A 21,863-nucleotide genomic window follows, 5' to 3' on the forward strand; every position below is an offset into this window, starting at 1 on the left:
GGGCTGGGAGGAACGAATCGGAAGGTCGGTCCAGGGATGGTCTCAGCACTACTTTCACTTTTTCCTTCTCAGCTCCGCGCCGCCAGCGCATTATCGTGGGTATATTGGATTGGAGCCGGTTTCTGCGTGCGGAGGCCGATCCGGTCGCAGGCCAGACCACCCCCACCCTCGCCAAGTCTGCTCACTGGAGTCTCTCTCTCCTGCACGGGAATTATCTGCGCAAGCTCCGTCGGACCTGCTTTTGATTGGCCTTAATGTCAAACAGCACTCCCGTCGGTCATTTATCGAACGCATCAAGGCATCGTGCTTACTGCCATCTGCCTTTTTCTTCTCCATCAAAAAAAATTTATGCGCGCAGCAACTTTTTCCAGATTGAAAGGGGGAGAGAATCCCGCTATGCCTGGGTCTGCGTCGGACTTCCCATAAATGCTTAGCTGAGGCTCCGTTTAAGCTTATTTTGAGCCCTGCGCCTTCACCATTCTTTCTTTCTTTTTTTTTTTGCCACCCCTTTCAACCGACCATCTTCGAAGCTTCACCTAGGACCTTATGGTTGATTGCTTTACTTTTGCTTCGTGAAAGCGCACGCCTCGGCCGACGACAAAGACCGTTCAAACGATAACATGCCTGGTACATTTGCTTGGTCATCTCGCACAACGCATGTATGTACGTACACCCCACGTCGGGATGTTCGCCGCGTTTGTGGGCGCGTTCGCCGGAACGCTAGCACTGGGTGGTACCATGCGGCACTCGCGAGGGCCTGGCCGAGCATGGCCGAGGGCCTGGCCGAGCATGGCCGAGGGCCATCCCGGCGAGGTTGCATGGAAGTTGCGGTACGTGGCGACGCGGGGCTTCCGCGCCCGGAGGCAGTCTTGATGCTTGCTACGTCATTTCATCCCGGGCTTGAAGCCCTCGAGTCTTGTTAGTGTCGGATAAGGAGCGTGCTCGATTGGCTTTGTGATTTCGTGGGCCGTAACCGAAAACGTGGTTGGATAGACTACCGCTAGCGGGTGGCGGCGGCGGCGGCTGCGAACGTGACGAATGACGGCTGTGCTTCTATAGTAGAGGTATAGTGTCGTTGCCAATCGATTAGGGGTGGGTGCTGCGGAGGATGGTGTCGCGCACGAGCGAGCGCGCTACCTTTTTTGGAAATAACGTTGGAGGATTCGCACGCTAATAAGAGATATTCCGTCATAGCTCCCCGTTCAAATAATGAGTCCCATCTCCCATCGTAGCCGGGACCTAGGCTCATCAGCCGCTAGAGCGACTATTAAGACATGTTAGTCAACCTACACTTACTGCGAGGCTCGCGTACTTCCCCGTGCGAAATAGATGCGCGCACAGAACCTCATGCAGATAAAAGGAAGAGCGGGTGATCGATGGAGGAAGAGATGGGGCTGGCAAACTGTATGCTTGAGCGGTCGAGGGCGGACTTAACTGAGCCCAATAAGGCTGCTACCATGATGATGATGAACGAAGAAAAGACTTTCAGCAGGGACCCAGATGGTCAAGCGAACCTCGGCCACGTCCACCGAATATTCTATGCATTGGTCGCCAGTGGTATCAGTCCATGATCGCCTTCGCCAATATCATTAACATTGGAACATTACGCGAAATGGACGGTCGAACCGAGAGGCACGACGGAGCATACAATACTGCTACGCCACACCGTTGTCACCAGGGGAGAGGACGTGTTCATTGCGATCATCATGTTGAGGGGTGATATTTCCACTCCAGAAAATCGGCACTCATTTCGTCGGATGGTTAGTTGGTGGCGAAGCCGATCGCATTCAATCGATGTTCGCAGGCTAGGACTAAAGCCGGTTCGCGCTCATTACCCGAGAACCTACGACTTCACCCCAGAGTTTCCCTGAAAGTTGCACGGGCTCCGAACACAATGCTTCATCGCACAGAATAGGTTTCTGGAACAGCTTTACCGCTCACGGCCCGCAAACAGAAACCGTGTACATGAGGACGAGCCTTGGCCAGGATCGTTGGATGGTTTAGCGGCGACAAGAAACACTGCAGGGGAAAAGGGGCATCCTGAGCTCAGCGTGGATACTACAAGGTGACTGAGTCACATTCAGTATTCTCCGTTAGGAAACAGGCAAGATGCGGATCTGAGACAGGGGCAGGTTGCTGCAAATGTTGAAATCGCGCATTGGTTCGAACATGCCGTAGCCGATGGGCGGAAACTTTGAGCACATTGAGAACGTCAGAATGAATCGTACGAACAATGCAGACAAGGTGGGTTTCTAGAGGCAAGCAGAGACATCGGTTACATGCATGCATGGGTTGGTGCATTTGTATGGAGTCCAGGAGGCGTTCATCGCCCTGGACATCCTCGACAAAGGTCTCTGTTTGACGAATAAGCCAAAGACGTTATACCATAGTAGCAATGGAATGCAATGGCTTTTTCGTGGGTCAACGCAATGCCCCGCCGAAGTCGTTACCTGTCTCAACCATCCTTGTATTCTTCGTTCTCCGACAAACAACATGGCGACTAAGTCAAAATCGCGTCGCAACCACGGATACCTCACCAGAATGTCACAGCGAACATTGTCTCCTTCCATGTATCCTTCCGTATCGCGTGGCAGTGATTTGGCCATATCCTTCGCTTTGCTGAGACGATGAACTGGGATACAGTTAACTTGGCGAGCCGACACCGGCCGGTGAGGCAGTCTAGAGCAGTGCGGACAGCAGTGCGGTAAAGCTCCAACGCCAGGGGTGGCGACTGAAGGCTCTCTCAATCGCGCTTAGACACTGCGAGCAATTCGTTCCAAGTAACCTCGTGTCTCAGCCAGTGTGTCTCGGTCTTTCATCGTTATGCCCAGACACGATTCGGCACCGATATCGTTCACTCGGTAGTGCTGTTATGATATGTGGAGAGCAGTGCAAGCTCGTCCTGCGAGTCGAAGAGGCGTTGAAGGTAGCGTCACCTGTGAGGATGGAGCGGTCAGCCAGCTTGTAGCGTCTTGAGCGACCGAATTGTCGCAGATAGAGTGCGTGTCGTTGAGGCAATTTTTGCACGGCTCGGAGTACTTGCTGCTAAGTAAACGTCTTCGCTTCTCTCGCTGATGCTCTTGTGCTGGTTCTGAAGCTGCTGCTCGCTGTTGCTGTCGCTGTTGACTGAGGTCATCGGAGGTTGTTTCCATGCTGATGTGACGGCATTTGTCGGACGGAGCGATCAGAGGCTCAGAGCAAGTGACGGCCGGTCGAGCAAAGTGTAGGTCAGCGTGACGCGGGACTGTCTCAGTAGTGGCGGAAGGGCGGGGATGGAGTTTTGTCGAACGCGCATTAGCGGTTGGAGCTGACGGAGGGAGAGGTCCAGATTATCGGCACAGGGGAGGAAGTGCTTTAGAATGTCAGAGATGGACAGGCGCTTACCGGTGACCTCGGCGTTGAAAGCCCTCACCACCCAGCTTTGCCATGCGAGCGATGATGGTTTCTTCATCTTTGGCCGCGCAAGTGAAGATCATGACGGCGCACTTGTGGGAAAGCTGCGCAAGCTCGACAGATGTGCCGAGGAATGGTCGGCCGCCGCCGCTGTTGCTGCCAGCGCGAACGATGGTGCTGGCAAGGTCGCTGGAGCGCTGTCTTGCGTGTTGGTAGGTGTTGAAGGCTCACCTGCTGCCTCTGGCTGTGCATGTTGGAGCGGATGAGAGGACACCCGGGTCATTTGCTTCACGGAGGTCGCCGCAAGCATGCTCACAGGCTCCTAGGCACTGTTCTACAGCTGTCGCCTCCTGCTGCAGGTGCGACTTTGCAGCTGCTTGCGCATCCTTGAGGTACTCTACATAGTCTTCTCGATAGTATGCTGTTGGCTTGCGACGAGCGCATGCTGCGATGGCTGGCAGCACATGGTGGTGCCTCCCTTGACTCACCCTCCATTATTACCTCCAACCAAAGCCGTCGCGGTGGCGGTGGATGACGTGCGTGGCCCCTTCCCACAAAGCTCCTCTGCGCCTGCCTCCGGTACACTGAGCCTGCCTCCGTTACCCGCAGCATGCAGCACGATTGGCCCAAGCCTGTTGCCCCCCGAACGGCGACCACTCCCTTTCCGGTTAGCTCCCGGAACCGATCAGCTGCCACTCTCGCCGAAAAACTTATATAAACCCCTCTTCCCTTCGCCCCCAAGCTCTTCTTTTCTTCTTCAGCTCTCTTTGCCTTTTGGCTTAGATCAAGTGTAGTACCTGTTCTTTTTAGATTAATCTCTAGAACGCCCCTACGGGGGTAGACTACTTTGCTTGTTTTTGGAAACGGGTCGGTGGCCGCTGAGCTCCGCTCATGTCACTGATCACAGTGTCGCTCGTATTGCACTGCTTCGGGCTGATGCGAACCATCTTTTTCGTTGAGCGACCTGGCTTGAACAGGTCCTTGAGGAAGGAGAACGAGCAGGAGCAGCAGCAGCAGCAGCAGGAGCAGCAGCAGCAGTAGTTGAGGCTCAAGCACAGCGCGCAATGGCGGCGTAGGCATGCCCGACCGTTCGACTACTTCGTTCGCCGCGACCGCGCCGGCCTGAACCCCCCAGAATCTGCTCCGACTCTCATACCAGCCGCGCTGTCGCCAACCGAGCCTTTGGAGCTCACCGAATCCCTCCCCAAGCTCTGCGGCGACAACCATCTACTCCTCACCCAGCTCGTTGCGCGCAGGGGTCCTCAGCTCACAGCTAAAGTGGTCGCTCAGAGGCCTCCGCGCTCGAGATGATGATCCAAGTCGAACCTCTTCAGGTGCGAGGCACCCTGTCAAGTGTCAAGCTCCCTCCAATGATGCCGTCATTCTGGTACATTTTCCCACTCCGCGCTCGAGCAAATTCTGCTGGCAGCTGGTCATGGAAGGCGGCAGCGCTCCCATTTTCGCCAGTACTCGCAGTTCCGCCGCCTTCGGTACGGGAGCGCACAAACCAAACTCGCATTTTGGACCAGTCTTCCTGCCGTAGCAGGAGCGGGACGAGAGTATGGCAGCGGTCGGAAGCTCTGGCAATAGCACCGCCACCAAAGCTACCGCGCACCGCTGGGAGTACGTCTTCCCACCATGAGACACAACACTCGGCAGTGAGCTGTATCTGAGGCTGACCGAGAGTAACACGAACAGAAACACCAGCATTCCTCGTGGCCCTCACTGGCCAGTTCGCCCGCACCCCCCGCCTCGAGGACGACGACGCGTCCGCTGCCAAACCCATCGATTAGCCGGCTCTGTCTGCGTACGGCGTGGGACTCGCCGGCCACCGTCGATCTTGGACATTCACGAGCGCAAAAAGAGCCTTCGCAGCGCACCACGCAAGCTCTAGGCACAGGCACATCATACCAGGCGGCACTATCTGGCTGCCAACCCCATACATGGGCATCACGGGCTCCAAGAAAGCTTACGGTCTGGTGTCGGGCTCACCTATGCCTAATGGCGTTCATGGCTGACCGAGCAGAGCGCTGGACTGACTCAGAATGCCAGGACACATCCATCTGGAACATTGGTGGCGCGCTGGACGGATACCTCATTGTGGAGAGTCGGCGCACTGAGTAGCAGACCAGTTATTTGGTTCGCATTGTGACGACTGACGACAGCGCCAGCAGTAGCGGATTCGCCTCTTCCTCTGGAGACAAACGGATCGCAAGTACAAACATCAAACTTAACTGGCCAGTACCGAGTCTCGTTGATATAACCTTAGGGCTGCTGACGGAGCGACTCGCTTTGCTCCAGATCTGGTCGACCTCAGCGCCAATGAGCAGCCGAAGCTACCTGCCTCGCAGTGGGCAGCACTTCTAACACCTTGCGGACATATTACAAGAAGAGTGAGGGTCTGGCCACCTATCGCGTGGCTGTTGCAGTCCACCTTTGCTTGTGCTTCGAGTGGCTCATGGAACACAGGTCAGACCACCCACAGCGGCATATTGCGGAAATGGCTATGTCTATCGTTCAAGTAGCGCCGCATGATTAACATACCTGCCGTGGTTTGATACCATTGTAGATGCTGGCAATAATGAAGAAATTTGGCGATCAGGGCACAATGTCGACAGGCAGAATCTCTCTGTTTGAAATTGCATTGCTGTAGTGCTGGAGGGGCGGCCGATGGATGTGTTGGCGTGCGGTCGCGAAGATACTATCAGCGCTCCAAGGAATCTACACCGAAGGAATCAAAACAAGCGAAATGGATACAAGCAGCACCATGCTTCCATAAAAGTGAAGCTGGGAGAAGGTTGTGGAAGCGTAGCCGCTATAATGTGGATAGGTATTTACATACCTGTGTACATTGTATATCGATCCTCACCGCTATTTGCTTTCTTTCAGCCCCCACTTATTGTGACTTGGCCACTGCCAGTTTCTCCTTTGCCCCCACCGCCATTCAACGGAAACAACTCAGCCGTGGCACAGCCTCGCTATTTTCATCGCCGTTTGTAGGTACGCTGTCGAATCAAGTTTCAGATCTCACCTTTTGAGGCTTGGGATCCTCCAGGCAGCAAGCATTCATGAAAAACCAGCATGCAGCTATCTCGTACCTTTAATAGCCCTCTACATCCAGCTACTGTTGTTCAGCTATCTCTCTCGTAACCGACTTTTCCTTCCAGCTCCGCAATGGACGTCTCCGGGGCTTCTCTTTATTATTTCGACCGCAACACCGCCCTTGCATATATCATCTCTTTCGCAATTCTGGTTTCGAGTGCCGTGGTCCTGGGATCCCTATGGCGCAAACCTCAATTAGAGAGGCGTCAGAACCTCTCCTTGCCACAACGGACGAAGGATCTGACATGGCGTCTTCTCATCACTCCTTCGCCGGCAATGCTGCCAGCACCCCTTACCAGTGGTGCACTTCGGATTGCATTGGAGAAGAAGTTGGGGCTGTCCTTGTTGGATTCAAAGCTCGTGCTCGCGCCGGAGAGCGACCGATACTGCGCAACACTCTCGATGAAATGTCAACAGTCGCCCTTTGAGCTTGGACAACCCTTTGATTTGGAGATAGACATTGGCGATTGCTCGCAAATATCAGCCAAGTATGCTCGTTCTCAACGCCATGGTAGCCACTCTTGCTTATGTTCGCGCGTACAGTGTGACACCGGACAACACCTTCATTCGCATGACTACGCTGTACGATGGCACGCAAGGTAACAAATACGCCAATCAGGCTGAAGCCGTAGAGTAGGTCAAAACTTTGGAGCCTCGAGTAAAGTGTTGGATCTAAACATGGTCCAGTTTCATCGTGGTTCCAGGCCTTTCCAGCCATGCATTCGGCTCGTTCAAATCTCCCCGCGACGCCACTGAAAACTGGCTGCGAGACTACCTCCCTACCACCCTGCCCAATATCCGTGTCCTTGTTTACGGATATGATTCTCATCTTCTCACACATGAGGGCAAAGAATCAATCGTAGACCATGCCAAAGGACTGCTTGACTCCATCCGTTCGCATCGTCAGGATCCACAGGTATGCACATACAGCTACCCCGATCTTCACAGTCGCGGTGGCTAACGCATCGAAGACGGCACATCGGCCTTTCATATTTCTTGGACACAGCTTGGGGGGCTTGGTGATCAAACAAGTACGTGGCGCAACTCGCTTGATCAGCATCGACTGTTACTTACAAGCCGGCAACCCAGGCTTTGACCACACTGAGCTGCGAGATAGGCCGGAATAAACAGGACGAACAGCTGTTCAAGGCTTGCTATGGGCTTCTATTCTTCGGTGTGCCCAACCTTGGGCTTCGCCACGAAGAATTGCTCGGGGCGGTTATTGGCAAAATGCCGTCCGAAAACCTTATTCGGGACTTGATCGTGACGAAGGAATCCGAACCATCAGCCTTCCTGACTGCGCTGTCGGAGAGCTTTGTGACTTGCTGCAAGCTGCAGGAGTTCAAGGTTGTTGCATTTTATGAGACATTGAACAGCAATACGCTTGAGGTTGGGCCATCTATGCTATGAGCGTTGTTGGATACAGAGTGCTGACAGTCCAGCAGCAGAACCCTGACGGTAGGTGGGCCAGATCTGGCCCAAAAAAGCTCATGGTCACCAAAGCGTCCGCCACTTGGATCCACGGGCAAGCCAACTCTCGTAAAGAGATTCCGCTTAGCACCGACCATTCCGGCTTGGTGAAGTTTACTGGAAGAAGCGACCCCCAGTATACCGATTCGGTGAAGTTCCATATCGAAGAGATGGTGAAAGCTGCGCCTTCGACAATCAACGAACGCTTTTCCCGCATGCACGGTACGTGATTGTCTCTTTGTAGTTGATAGCAACATAGACTCATAGCTACAGGGCTTTCATCGGACCAACGTGCCGTACTGGACAGCCTGAGGCTGGATCCGGTTCACGAGATACGCGACGGAAAGATTGACGATCCTTGCGCGGATACGCTTAAGTGGTTCTTCATCGATTCGCGGTTCCAATCGTGGCGCGACTCCCCAGAGGCACCTTGCTTTTGGGTCTACGGACCTCCCGGCCAAGGTAAATCCGTGCTCGCAAAGTCTCTGACGAGTCATCTCGAGAAATACGCGAGGACGCGTCCGGCGGAGAACATCGCAGTTCTCAGTTTCTTCTGCTACGGCCAAGGAGAGCAATCCCGCCGGCCTACAGACATCTTGCGGTCGCTGATCATTCAACTCATTGACTGCAAAGAGCTCTTCGACTACCTTCCGGAACGTTATCGTCAGGATCCCGCCACGTTTCGCGGATAATCCCTCAGTCGGCTGTGGGAGCATTTCTCGAAGATGGCATTGGACGACCGACACCAACGCATCTATTGTGTGGTCGATGCGTTCGACGAGTGCGACCAGAACGGCGACCAACGTTCCGATCTCTTGCGAAGACTTGTGAAACTGTTTTCGAAGGACAACAGCCGCTTGAAGCTCTTTATCACAAGCCGGCCTGGCGAGAGGGACATCGAGTTCCACTTGAGCTCCAAGTTCGTGCTCAAGTTCCCGTTGAACGCGCAGAATGCGGACCTCGATATTTATGTCAAGTCGAAAGTCGACGATCTTCCCGATTACCTGTTCACCGAGCAGCTCAGGGAGCAAGTCCAAAAGAAGATCTGTGCACAGGCCGGAGGCACGTTCTTGTGGGCCTCGCTCGTCATGAAGCAAATCGCGAAGCTGGAAGCGCCAAGTATGTACGAGGTCGAAAAGGTGTTTGAAGAAAGCCCCAGCGAATTGGATGATCTCTACTACAGGCTTGTTGCTAGGTTGACGGCGGTTCCGGTCTGCGCCAAGGTCTTGGCCTGGGTTGCGTATGCCAAAACGTGAGTAAAACATATCCATGGCTCGCAAGGAGGACAGAGCAGGACGGCGAAGACTAACAAGAGGAAACCCATAGACCACTTACGGTGGACGAACTGAGAGACGCCATAAACTTCGATCCCGGACAGCGCCAGTACAAGAGCTTGTCCGAAATGGCCAAATACAGGCCCACCATCACCGAGGAATGGATTCGCCAAAGTCTCGGGACACTCCTGAGCGTCCAGAAGAAGAATGCCCCCTTTTATCCCTTCTTAGAAAAAGACTGCGTGTTCTTCATCCACCAATCCGTCAAGGAATTCTTCCACCACCGCGCCGAGACCCCCCTCGACAGCTGCGGCGCCATCGGCGGCGTCGGCGTCGAGCCCGACACCTACCTCGCCCGCACCTGCCTGTTCTACCTCCACGCCGAAGAGTTCCGCGAAATCGGCCAAGTCTCGATGGCGGACTTCACCCGCTGGGTCCGCGAGGCCAGAGAGGGCGAGGCTTCCAAATTTCTCTTAAGATCACTCATTGACGAGTTCCCCAAGCTGTCCAATCCGCAGAGCTTCCCGTTCCTGGCGTACGCGAGTCAGAGCTGGTACAAGCACCTCAGGACGGAGGAGCAGGTGGAGGGCGAGTGGGACAAGGTCGAAGCCCTGCTCGACGACGAGCAGCCGTACCTGGCCGTGTGGATCCGGGGCCAGTGGGAGAGCGGGAAGTCGACGTTCCTCAAAGACTTGTATCGCGAGGATGGTCGGGGTGTGGGTGTACGGCCTACGCAGGTGGCGATCGAGCTCGACATTTGCTGGTTGACGCGGAGGATCCTTGACGGGCGGATCGCGGGCGAGGGATTCGGCCAGGAGCAGATTGTCGAGATGGCGCGGTTCGCTCCGGAGTCGTTCGAGTACCTGTGCGCCAACAGACAGGACATCCGCCTGCCGAAAGCCGTTCTCAGAGCACTTGGGAACGGTCATCATACTAAAAGAGGGATAGAAGTGCTACTGCGGACGCGCACAGCGGAGTTCGAGATTACGGAAGAGATGCTCGAGATTGCGGTGGCAGCGGACAACAGCAGCGAGGGGTGCGCCGACCTCGTCAAACTGCTCCTCGAGAAGAACAAAGCCCTTACCGTCGCGGACAAGTGTCTGCGGGAGGCGGCACGCAAGCCTCGGAGCGAGATCCTAGAGTTGATATTGCGCCGAAGGGGCGGAAAGGTGGACATTGTGGATGAACTTGTCATAATCGCGGCCGGTGAACACAGCGGCTACGAGGCGCTGAAGGTACTGCTGAAGTCCTTTGGAGATCGAATAACCATCACAAAAGATCTCCTCATCACGGCATTGTATTCCTGTAGTGTGGAGGTCTTTAGATATCTGGTCGAACAAGCTGGTCCCGAACTTAAAATCACCGAAGACATACTCGTGGCGGCTGAGGGAGTAGTCTACTTAACATCAAATGAGATGCTGGAGTTCCTCCTAGAAACGAAAGAGAGCGAAATCGTTTTCACACCCTGGGTTCTTCAGGCCTTTTTGGATCGATGCCAACCCAGGAGTGGGAAAAGTATGACGCTAATCTTCAATCAGGACAATTGCCCGGTCCAGATCACAGAGCAGGTCATTCTTTCCGCCATAGAGTGGAGCAAGGATACAGTTCCGGACGCATTGCGGTGGGGAGAGGAAGTTGTCGACATAATGGAACTTCTGCTCGTGCAGAAGCACCAAAAAATCCAGATGACGGAGGAACTCATGCAAGTTGCAGCCAAGAAGTTACCCCGCGAGCAAGAGATGAGATCAGCCGTGGCGATGATGCCTGCGCCAGTCGATATCACCGAGGGTATAGTAACAGCGGCGGCAGCAAATGAGGAATGCGGCCAAGCTATTCTCAGATTTCTTTTTCACTCGGCTTCTACCCCGGTCAAAATCACAGAAGGCGTATTGAACGCTGTTGTCAACAATCGACGGGAAGGAAAAAACATCCTAGAGTGGATGCTCCAGGAATACCCCGACCGAGTTGACATTACTCGAGGCGTCCTTTTCGAGGCCGTGCTCAACCCTAGGGAAAGATATCCCGTCTTCTCCCTTCTGATGGATCGCGGTCTTGTTCCAGAAGTTGACATGGAAGACCTGTTCCAGGCCTCGGTAATGACTTGGGCAGACAGCATGGAGATTTTCGGCCATGTCAAGCGAAAAATGGACCGCTACCCCAGCTTCTCCGGTCAGCAAGACGTGGAGAAACGCAACAAAGCGGCCATGGAGACCACCAAGCTCCTCTTCAAGCGCCTCGACACGGACCGCAAAAGGACGGAGGACCTCCTGATTTCCTCCGCCGGAGACAACGCGGCGTCTCTCATGCTCCCCTTAGTCTTTGACGACATGACAGTGGCTCCGCAAAGAGGCCACGAGTTCGTCAAGTTCCTAAAAGGCGCCGGCTTCTCTACCCACCTCCTCGCCGTCTCCAGCAGCAAGAACGCGGACTGGGCCAAGATCCTCGACGGCTTCTGCCGCATCGCCCACCAAACTATGGTGGTCCCCGACCGCACCCTGATCGACGCCGCAGCCAGCGACTGCGACCCTCCCGTCCTCCCCATCCTGATAGGCGACGGCAGTCCGTGCATGCAAAGCGCCGACCTGGCGCGCTCCATGCGCTTGGCCGCTGCGACGAACGGGCAGCTCGAGACGCTAAACCTCCTCTCAAAGCGCTCATACGGCAACGACGACGACGACGACAACCGCTCATCCCCTGACCGCGAACACGACCGCCTCGTCGCCGTTGCCCAGCTCTGCGCTGCATCCAAACGAGGCGACGATGGCACCGTCGTCCAACTCCTCACCAGCGCCGACCCACCGCCGCCCGATGTCCCCAGCCACCTCAATCGCGCTCCTCTCTGGCACGCCTGCGTCCGCGGCCACTTCTTCGTCGCGCGCGCGCTGCTGCGGCGTCAAACGCGGAGGAGGATGAGGGTGGACGTCGGGCGCGTGGACGGCATGGGGCGGACGCCGCTGCACTGGGCGGCGGCGCTGGACCACTGGCGCATCGTGGGGCTGCTGCTCGAACACGGGGCGGACCCGTACGGCAGGGATCGGTTGGGGAAGACGCCGTTGGGGTTGGCGAAAGAGTGTTCTGCGGATAAGGCGGAGTGTGCGCTGTCGTGGTTTGAGGAGGAGTGGTTGCTGTCGTGGGTTGAGGAGAGGGGTGTGTTGAATTACCGGATGATTGTTGTTGGTGGTGGTGGTGTATGGACGCCGCTGCATATAGCCGCGCGCGGTGGGCGGGCGGCGATGGTCGAGATGCTGCTCATGAGGGGCGACGACGCGGGGGCTGCAACTGCAACGCGGGAGACGCCGCTGCATCTTGCGGCGCTTGGTGGATTTGTTGAAGTGGTGCGGGCGCTGTTGGCAAAAGGAGCGGACGTCGAAGCTCGGGACGAAGACGAGCGGACGGCACTTCATCTGGCGGCTGTTCGTGGTCATGAAAGTGTTGCGAGGACCTTGCTGGACCACGGGGCTTGCGTCCAGCCTGGCGATGACCGCCGAATGACGCCGCTACATATCGCCTCCCTGGCCGGCCATGTGGATGTGGTGAACGTCTTACTTGAAAAAGGAGCTGATGTGAACGCTCCATTTGGGGATCAAGATACACTTCTACATCTTGCGTCCCCAGTGGAGAAGGAACGCGCGATCGAAGCACTTGCCCAGCATAAGGTCTGTGTGAGCGCTACTGAGGAGAAGAAGCGGACGCCACTGTCTATGGCAGCTCATGGCAGCTACATGGAAACTGTTGAAGCACTACTCAGCGAAGACGCTGATGACAACGCGCAGGATTTCCATGACCGCACAGCTCTTCAATATGCATGCGAGGCCGGAGATGAAGCCGTAGTGCGGATCCTGCTGTGGCACAAGGCGAACATCGACGTTCTAGACGAGCACGACTTGTCTGCACTGCATCTTGCTGCACGCAAAGGACATGAGAAGGTCGTGAAAATCCTACTCGAACACGGAGCGAACCCCAACATCCGGGATTGGGATGCGCTGTTCTGCGCCGCGGCTCACAGCCATGAGAAAACCGTTAAACTGTTGCTAGATCATTCAAAGGCTGCCGGAGACGGAACCACGCCTCTGCACTACGCTATTGGATACGACCTAGACACAGCAAAGATCCTCTACCGAGCGGGAGCCGACGTCAAGGCCAGCGCCAATGACGGGACCACAGTCTGGCACAAAGCAGTACAACACGGACAGCTCAACGCCGTCCTCTGGCTGACAAGCATCGAAAACGGCGCGCAAATCAATGCCGTCGACTCCGAACGCCAAACCGCCCTTCACCTGGCCGCGCTGTACGGCCACCACGACATCGCCGACGCACTGCTGCAAGCTGGGGCGTCCCACGGTCTCCAAGACACCACGGGGAGGACCCCGCTGCACTGGGCAATCTACGCGGGCCACGACGCCCTCGTCGAGCTCCTCCTGACCCGCGGAGCAAACACCACCGACATCTCCGACGGCTGCGGCAAAACCGGCTTCGAACTGATCCAGCAAGCCCGCGGCCTCCACTCGCGGGTCCGCCACCTACTCCCAGAACACATATAGAAGCGCCTCCGAATTGACGCCAGAACCACGCGCCAGCGCCAATGCGCGCAGACGCTGGCGACGCGCTTCTTGGAGATGCTGCCTGGCCGCTCGACGTGGCCGCGATGTCGGACTGCGGTGGCCATGGGTTCTTGGAGGTGCCTGGGCCGGACTTCCCCGGGCTGGGCTCCGAGACTGTGAATGCAAAGGGCGAGACGAGGGAGGGATGGCTGCGGAGGATGGAGAATATACCTGCTCGCAAGCGAGGAACGGGTGGTAGGGACGAGTTAGCGTAGCTGAGCCATGTGGGTGACACTCGGATCCTCTGTCTGCATTTTTACAGCTGTTTTGTACACATTAATACACACCTCTGATCAATATGCATGGTTCCCGAATCGAAAGACCGCAATGAAGTCTGCTTGAGAATTACTTGCAAAATCCCCACTGGCATCTTCGAGAAAGATGACATACAACCGCCCCGAAAAAAAGACATTGATATCATGTTGCGGCACACACACGCACACATACACACACACACATATATACACACATACACACATACACACATACACACATCATAATCACTCCGCACAAGCCTGTTTCCCATAAGAAAAGGGGATGGTGGAAAGAAGAAAGAGAACGAAGCCAATAATAATCACCAGCAAGCAATGCAACACAGCACAACGAGCAAACGAAAGCAAAAAAAAAAGGACACCGAAAAATACCAGGAAGAAATCCGCAGAAGTTCAAGCGAAAAAAAGAATATGTACATACAAATAAGCAAACAGATAAAAACTTGTCTTAGCTTCCGTAGAAGGTGCTAGCCGCCATGAAAAAAACAAAAACAAAAAAGCCGTTGAGCTCATGATCCGACCGAATGATCCGCGAATAACTACTAGTAGTCTTCATGCTTTACGAGCAACACCTTAAAAAAAAAAGCGAAGCCTCTAACCCGAGCGAGAGCAAAATGGACCCCGATTTTGCTACAGTAGCAACTCTCTCGCTGTTTCTCTCATTCCTGTACATTTTTTCTTCCTCCCCTCCTTCCCTCTTTCTTTTCCTTCACGATCGAACCCCCTTTTTTGACAAGAAGAAGAAGAAGAAGAAAAAGAAAAAGAAAAAGAAAAGCTAGACGACTTCCTTTCCCTTCTCTCGTCCCGTACCTGTAGATCCCCGGAGCCAGCAAGAATCATCAGCAAAACACACGCCTTTCCTTCCCTCCTTCCTTCCCTCCTTCCATCTTTTCCCCCCTTCTCAGTGGTTGTTCAAGTTCATATGCATCAAGGCCTCCTGCGGCCACTCGTCGCTCTCAACGCTGCTCCGATTGGCGACCCTCAGCCCGCCGCCGATGCGGCCGCTGTCGCCGCCGCCGCCATCGATGTCGGCCGGCAGGCTCAGGAAAGGCTTGCTCGCGTAGCTCGGCTGCGGTGCGTCGTCCTGCTCGTTGTTGCTTCCTTGCTCGCCGCCGCCGCCGCCATAGCCTTGCTGCTGTTGATACTGTTGCTGTTGCTGTTGCTCCTGGTGCCACGAGGGGTCGTACTGCGGTTGTCTTTGCCACTGTTGTTGTTGCTGCTGTTGTTGCTGTTGTTGACCCTGATACAGCATCTGCTCGCCCATCATGCTCGGCCGCCTGCTCTGCTGGATCGAATTCTGGCCGCTGTGCGTGTAACTGCCGCTCTCCCACACGCTCGCCATGTCGACGGGCGAGTACTCCATCAAGCCGCTTCCCGGGCCGACGGCCGCGGGGGGTTGCAGGTGCGGATACGCTTGTCGGTGGTGATGATGCTCCATGGTGGGCGTGCGCGCCACGTCGTCGCCCTCGCCCGGCGTCGGCACCTCCTGGATGCCCGGCTGGAGGTCGAAGCCGGCCTGCTGCTGCTGCTGCTGGTAGATCTGCATGGGCGACGCCATGCCCGGGTCGGGCAGGGCCGAGGCGGACGTGACCTTGCGGAGGCTGCTGGGCCGCTTGATGCTGCTGCCGTTGCCGCTGTTTTGCGACTGCTGGTGCATCAGGCTCATGTGGCGCGCCGCCGCCGTGTTCTCCTCGGCGACCTCGGTCAGCTGGCTGTCGGCGCCGTCGGGGTCGCGGATGCTGAATTGCGCGATGGTGCGCATCTTGCGCGTCACCCAGGTCGCGAGGATTTTGCCCCGCTGCTTTTCGCCCAGTCTGGAGCGCGGGAAGTCTCCTTTGGACACGAACGCGACTATGTCCGTGACGATGTGGTGCTCGTTGAGCACGGCGTTGACGATGACGGGCACCATTGAGGCTAGGAAGTTCTTGCGGAAGATCTCCACGAGGATGACGATCATGCCGCCTGCTTGGAACACGGCACTATTTGTCTGTCAGCTCTGGGTCCGTCCTGGCCATGACGCGCGGGCCGATGACTTACCAGCCTCCCGAAACGATGTTGCGATGGCATCGCTCCACCGAGTATTCGATATCCATGGGGAAATGGCTCAAACCGTTGACCTCGAAGGTCTCGCCGATGCTGCCCAACACAAACAGACACTGCATGTCCACCATGGTGCCTCCTGGGCCAATGGGCCTTGCCACGTTATGCAAGAAACCGAGGTCTCCAGTACGCATGTACCTGACGTTCGGGTCGCCATCAACGGTTCGACCGTTGAACCTCTCCAGATCGAAGATGTCCTTCGAGCCGTAGAAGCTGTGAGCATTCGCTTCTGACTGCACCCATATTTCACCATACTCTCCGTTCAGGCAAAGACGGTTTGTTTCCGGGTTGACAATGGAGATCTGCGTGCTGACGGGCACCATGCCTGAATCTTGGAGCAGCAGGCTGAAAGGCTCCGTGTCAGGATCAACGGGGACAACGAGGCCCCGGCGGAGAGCGTTCATGTCGAGCCACAGCTCGATGGGCTCGATGCACATGTATGAACGAGAGGCAACCATGGGGTTCAACACGTGCGAATAAATGGTGTTGATCGCCGTCCTCTCCAGCCCGGCAGCTGCAAAGTGCAAGCGCACTTTCTGGTCTGTCCGAAGGTCAGCAAACAAGCGCGCTTCAATAGATGGTCACAGCGAAGACTTACAAACATCGACGCGTGGTCTACCATCGGTCGATATCATAAGGTTCTTGAGCTCGTGCAGAGCAGCGCTCTTCCCAGCATGGTGGCCCATGGCGAAATCCAACATTTGGCTGGTGGCGTATGTGTCTTTGATCTTGTACCGCGACAAAGTCTGGAAGAGAATGTTGGGGTTTTGCGCAAAGTCCACGGGCGAGACCAGATACGTCGGAGCCGCTACGGATAATGTTAGAAATGAAAGCGCAGACGAGTGCGACGAGCTTACCCAAGAATATGCCCATGAGGCAAGTGTGAATGAAACCCAGGCCAATCGTACTTCTTACGCAACCAAGAACTGGTCGTGTGCTCGTCATCTGGCAAGTCTCCTTTTGAACTTTGCAAAGCGCCATAAGAGTATCGTGGCCTAGTTGCACAGCAACTCGTCTTTGGTCAGGTGTCCAGTACGTCCATATCAGAACCGGATAGCCGGTCTGGACCCATGCAGGCCGGATGGTCAAGTTGAGCTCCCGGCAGCCTTGCGACTGTTTCGATGGCTTCGAGGTGTTGTAGGTATGGGGCATGCTGACCTTCAAGGCGGTGGCCGTCTGTTTGAGGTGCTGCGACACGGCCTTCATCTTCAGCACATGGTCGACTTCGTTGTTGACAATGATGGCCTTGATCCCATAATCAGCGACCATGTGCAGAAGAGCGGGCGCATCCTCGCCGAGGCGGTTTTGATCCAAAATCGGCATCGGAATTGCCACCAGGCCGAGTACGAAGCAGGCGTGGATCGCATACACAAAGTCCTCGGAATGCGTGTACATCAGGACCAGGTGATCGCCAGGGATGACCTTGACCTTGTTCTTCAGGTAGATGGCGACAGCCGCAACCTTCAAATCAAATTTGCGCCAGTTGATGCCCTTGCCCTCTTTTCCTCTACCGTCGATTGTGCAATAAGCCAACTCCTCTGCTTGTCTTGATACGCGCCATTGCATAAGATCGTGAATGTTGCTGAACTGGTTGAGCGGTGTCGATGTACGGTCGTCAATGACGACTTCACGGTAGTCGACTCCCGAGTATTGCTTGTCTTGCATCATGAGCATGTCCTGACGAGCGGCGGTCGAGAGCGCAGACCAGATCCCGCCAGCAGGATCGTCTCCAACAGGGAGATTCTGGACAGATCGCTCAACACCAAACTTGACGTGGACACAGGGAAGCTCTCCGCTATCGAAAGCTTTTCGGCAAAGCATGTTGCCAATTTCTCTCCGTCCGTTCTTGACCACCCTAGGCAATGTGTTGGGAGCAGTCGTCATGACACAATAGACACGGAGGTGATGCTCTTGATAAAGGACGTCCATGACGCGCTCGGAGAGCGAATCCAAAAAGGCAATATCCAGTTGGCGTGGCGGGCCGCCTGTCGTGGTTGGGGCTGTTGATGCAGACTGAGTCTCGACCAGAACAATGGGGAGATATTCGCTGTTGACATGAGAGTCGAAAGCGGAGCTGTGACGCATTAGTCCTGCGCGCACTCCAGCAGGATCAAGGGTAGTGACTTACCAGTCGTATATCTTCGGCACCGTCTTCATGATGCTCACGACGAGGTGTTGCACGAAGAAATAGCGATGCTCCGCTTCTGACACGCCATGTTCGACCCATTCGACACGCTGCCGTATCCTGTCCTCGTACAGGCCCAGAACGAAGATCTTGCCTTCTATGATACAGCCCAGCAGACCGGTGCGCAAGAATTCAGGCTCAACGAGCACAGGGGTGGGGTTCCCCTCCATGAACCGGTAGGGGCGCGCATGGAAAATGCTTTCGGTGTGCTTGGGCAGTGCCCAGAACCCACCTGACAGAGAGGGCGAATCCACCCAGATTTCGCCAATCTGGTAAGGGGAGCACAGAAGATTCGTCTCGGGATCGACGAGTGCCATGGTTGCGTCGGGAATCGGGTATCCAAAAGCGCCGACTCGGATGGTGCCGGGCTCATTGGATCTTCTCTTCACCTCTTCGCCCATGGCGAGAACGATGACCTCGTTGGTCTTGAGGGCTTCCTTGTCAAGAAGGGCCTCGCTCAGCTCCGTGCGACTCTTTTGCTTGTGCGACTTCTTTGCCGTTGCACCGCCACCGCCAATCAAGCTGCTATAGCCATTGGAAGCCGCCGCCTCGGTGGCCTTGTCTTTGCCATCCTCGGCGTCTTCGGGTTCAGGGTCCATGCTCAATGGGCAGCCCATTCTTTCTTCGCCACCAAGCCAGTCCCTGATTGAAATGATCATGCCACCGTGTTCGGGCAGGCAGAGCATAGGCGCAACGAGCTCGCGCGCTCTTGGATTCCGCATCGGACGGAGCCACCGGTCGGCCAGGACTTCGTGGAACTCGCAATCAATGGTCAAGGTGTCAATAAGACATATCTTGACAGAAGAGAAGTTGGGTTCGGTGTTCTTCTTGAAATTCCTGGTCGCCATGGGGTCCTGTTGGTAATTATATGCCGCCCGCTTCAGACCGGGGTAGTCTGCGACCATGATGGTCGTCCTGTACTTGGAAATGAGGTGCGCATACAGGCCCGGAGTCTCTACAGTCTTTGGCTCCATCCAAACGGTCGTGTGCCCGCCGTACACGGCATGGAGGACGCCCAGAATCATGCCGGGCCCGGAACGGGGATCCAGGTAGCTCAAGAAGACTTCTCCGCCGGTGCTCCTGGTTTGTTGGTTCGGAACAATGAAGTTGCCGTTCCTGTCGCGGAGATTGGGATTGAACGTGTCCGCCTTCTCCTTCTGCTCGCTGTTGTTGATGGAAGCGACTATGGCGCTGATGCAAGCCATCTGGTGCATGATGGTGCGGTGGCTGAGCACAACGCCGCGCAGATCTCCGGTAGGAGCACGAGAAAACTCGATGTAGGCCAGATCTGGGACCTGCAACGGAGGGACTTCGTCTTTCTTCTTCGGATGATAACTGCCAAATTCATTCGTTTTCCACCACTCGACGCCTGTGGGCCACTTCTGGCGCGAGTTGCTGATGTCTCTCTGGAAAGCCTTCAGGTTGTTGTCTGTGGTCAGCGCCAGATGGGCCTGAGTAGTGGTGAGAAGCAGACTGAGTCTGTTGTAGTCGTCGACACTGTTCATGGGGACGGCTACGACGCCGGCAATAAAGCAGCCCAGCAGCGCAGTGGCGAAGTCGATGATCTCGCTGTCTCGATAGACCAAGGCAACGCGATCTCCTCGGTATAGATTGCTCTTGTCACGAATGACCTGTGCGACCTTCTCTGCCTTGCTGCACAGCTTTTCCCAGGTGATGGACGCCGTCTCTTTGCCCTTGGAATCAAGGACCCAGAAAGCAGCCTGCCTTGCATTGGTGCGCCCGCGATGGCGGAGCACGGCTCCGATGTTATCGAACTTGGACATTGGCACGTTTCCGTTATGCGGATCGTACACGGCAAAGGGCACCTCGCGCGGTTCCAGCGGCAATTGGCACTCGACCACGCTCGGGGGAGGAAGCTCGTGCTCGCCCAGCATGGGCGGGGGAATGACGGCGGTTGGAGAGAAAGCATCGCCCGACGAGTAGCGATTGGGCCCCCCATAGCTGTCCCTAGACGGATCCTGCATCTGGGCGCCGGCAAAGTCGGAGAAGTAGCCTTGCTGGGAATCGAGCATGGTGCTCAGGCGGCTGGTGCCGCCGGGCGACTGGTCGTTATATGTCGGGTGGGTGGCGGGGTTGAAGGCGAAGTCGGAGTTCATCAGGGTGCTCGACCGCGAGGGATTGCCGTACATTTCGGGCGTCTGCGGGCGAGGAATGAAGGCGTCATTGGCGTAGGAGGACTGGCGTTGCACCATGGAGTTGCGCACGCCCAGCTCCCGTTCCTGGAACCGGCCCACCGGGGTGGGCGCCGGCATCTGGCCGGCATCTGCGCCGGGCAAGTATCCGCCGTTGGGGCTGTAGGGCGACTGGGCCCGCAGCGCGCCGTCCTGGGGCGGCAGGCTGATGGCGGGAGGCTGGTAGGCGGCAAAGGAGCCGGCTCGATTGTGACTGTCGGCAAAGGAACTGGTCCGGTTGTCGTTGTAGATGGAGAAGGTGCGGCCCTGGTCGAGGCTGGGGGCGCCCGACTGGATCGAGAATGTGCGTTGGGCATTGCCGTCGCCGAGATACTGCGACAGCAAGAGGGTGCGGCGCTTGTCGTAGCTGGGCAGACGTCAGCATTTCAGTGTGGTCGCGCGCAGGGCGGCGGTGTACGTACCCCTTCTGGGTAATGTCGCCCTCCTGCTCGCGGGCACCATGCTGCAGTCAGCCTCAGATTCGGCGGCGCAAGGCGGGGGACGCACCTCTAGCTCGTGGTCGAGCTCCGCCAGCTGGGCCTGCAGCTCAGGATTCTGGGACTCGGCCATGGTGGCATGCGTCGCTCGGGCGCGGGGGTCGGGGCAGTGGTGCGAGCGGCGGGCGCGTGTTGAGGGTCATGGACGGGCGGCGCAGGGAGAGGGGCTGGCGCGTCAATCCGATGGGGCGCGGGCTGGGGGGCGGGCAGCAGTCGCATCCACGGTCATACGCCAACGGGCGCCTTTTGGGGGCGTCGGGAGGATGTTGGGGCAGAGGCGACACGAGACCCTGGGGGCGGATGCGAATGACGTCCGCGTGGGCGTTAAGTGAGCAGTTAGTGCGAAGTCTGAGCACCGCGCAGAGATCTGAGGGAGCGGCAGCAGCTATCGCGCGCAGCTGTGGAGCCGGTACCTCACTAGAACATCAGGGGCGCTTCTAGAAATAGAGCTGCCAGCCGTTGGTCCTCGAGCCCGGCCCGCCTCCCAGCGCGTCTCCTTGTCCGACGCGTCCTCGGCCACCCAGCCCTCAGGAACTGCAGTGCTGTGCCGGTGCCTTGGGCTTCCGCCGTCCGCTGCCAGCCCCTCACGTGATTGCTAGCTCCGGCGCTACCTGGGCTGGTGCTCACTGGTGCCCATCGGCAGCCGGAGCCGGGCGGCAGTAGTGGCAGCGGCCTTCGGTGCAGCTGCAGCCGCCTGTGCACCGGCCAGTCCACAACCTCGGCACCTGCGAATCATCGCTACTCATCTTGGCGCAGGTCAACGCTCATCATCGTAGC

The 21,863-nt window shown here is 56.5% G+C and overlaps 3 protein-coding genes across 3 annotated transcripts; 2 read left to right on the top strand and 1 right to left on the bottom strand.

Moving 5' to 3' along the window:
* Nucleotides 1–6,771: 6,771 nt before the first annotated feature.
* Nucleotides 6,772–8,657, top strand: BKCO1_2000093 (protein serac1 q2tbm9; the record flags this gene model as incomplete). Its single annotated transcript, XM_020272278.1, has 7 exons — nt 6,772–6,983; nt 7,039–7,128; nt 7,183–7,411; nt 7,467–7,526; nt 7,585–7,884; nt 7,941–8,187; nt 8,239–8,657. 7 exons carry the CDS (start codon nt 6,772–6,774, stop codon nt 8,655–8,657), a joined length of 1,557 nt encoding a protein of 518 aa, XP_020131123.1.
* A 33-nt stretch (nt 8,658–8,690) lies between these two features.
* BKCO1_2000094 (ankyrin repeat protein) lies at nt 8,691–13,780 on the top strand (the record flags this gene model as incomplete). Its single annotated transcript, XM_020272279.1, has 2 exons — nt 8,691–9,217; nt 9,292–13,780. 2 exons carry the CDS (start codon nt 8,691–8,693, stop codon nt 13,778–13,780), a joined length of 5,016 nt encoding a protein of 1,671 aa, XP_020131120.1.
* A 1,233-nt stretch (nt 13,781–15,013) lies between these two features.
* On the bottom strand, nt 15,014–21,159 carry BKCO1_2000095 (acyl-ligase; the record flags this gene model as incomplete). Its single annotated transcript, XM_020272280.1, has 7 exons — nt 15,014–16,091; nt 16,150–16,753; nt 16,811–17,020; nt 17,070–18,286; nt 18,341–20,956; nt 21,012–21,052; nt 21,097–21,159. The coding sequence occupies 7 exons, from the start codon at nt 21,157–21,159 to the stop codon at nt 15,014–15,016; spliced, it is 5,829 nt and encodes a 1,942-aa protein (XP_020131121.1).
* Between the last annotated feature and the right edge of the window lie 704 nt (nt 21,160–21,863).

Source organism: Diplodia corticola (assembly GCF_001883845.1).
Source record: "Diplodia corticola strain CBS 112549 chromosome Unknown scaffold20, whole genome shotgun sequence".
Lineage (NCBI taxonomy): Eukaryota > Fungi > Ascomycota > Dothideomycetes > Botryosphaeriales > Botryosphaeriaceae > Diplodia > Diplodia corticola.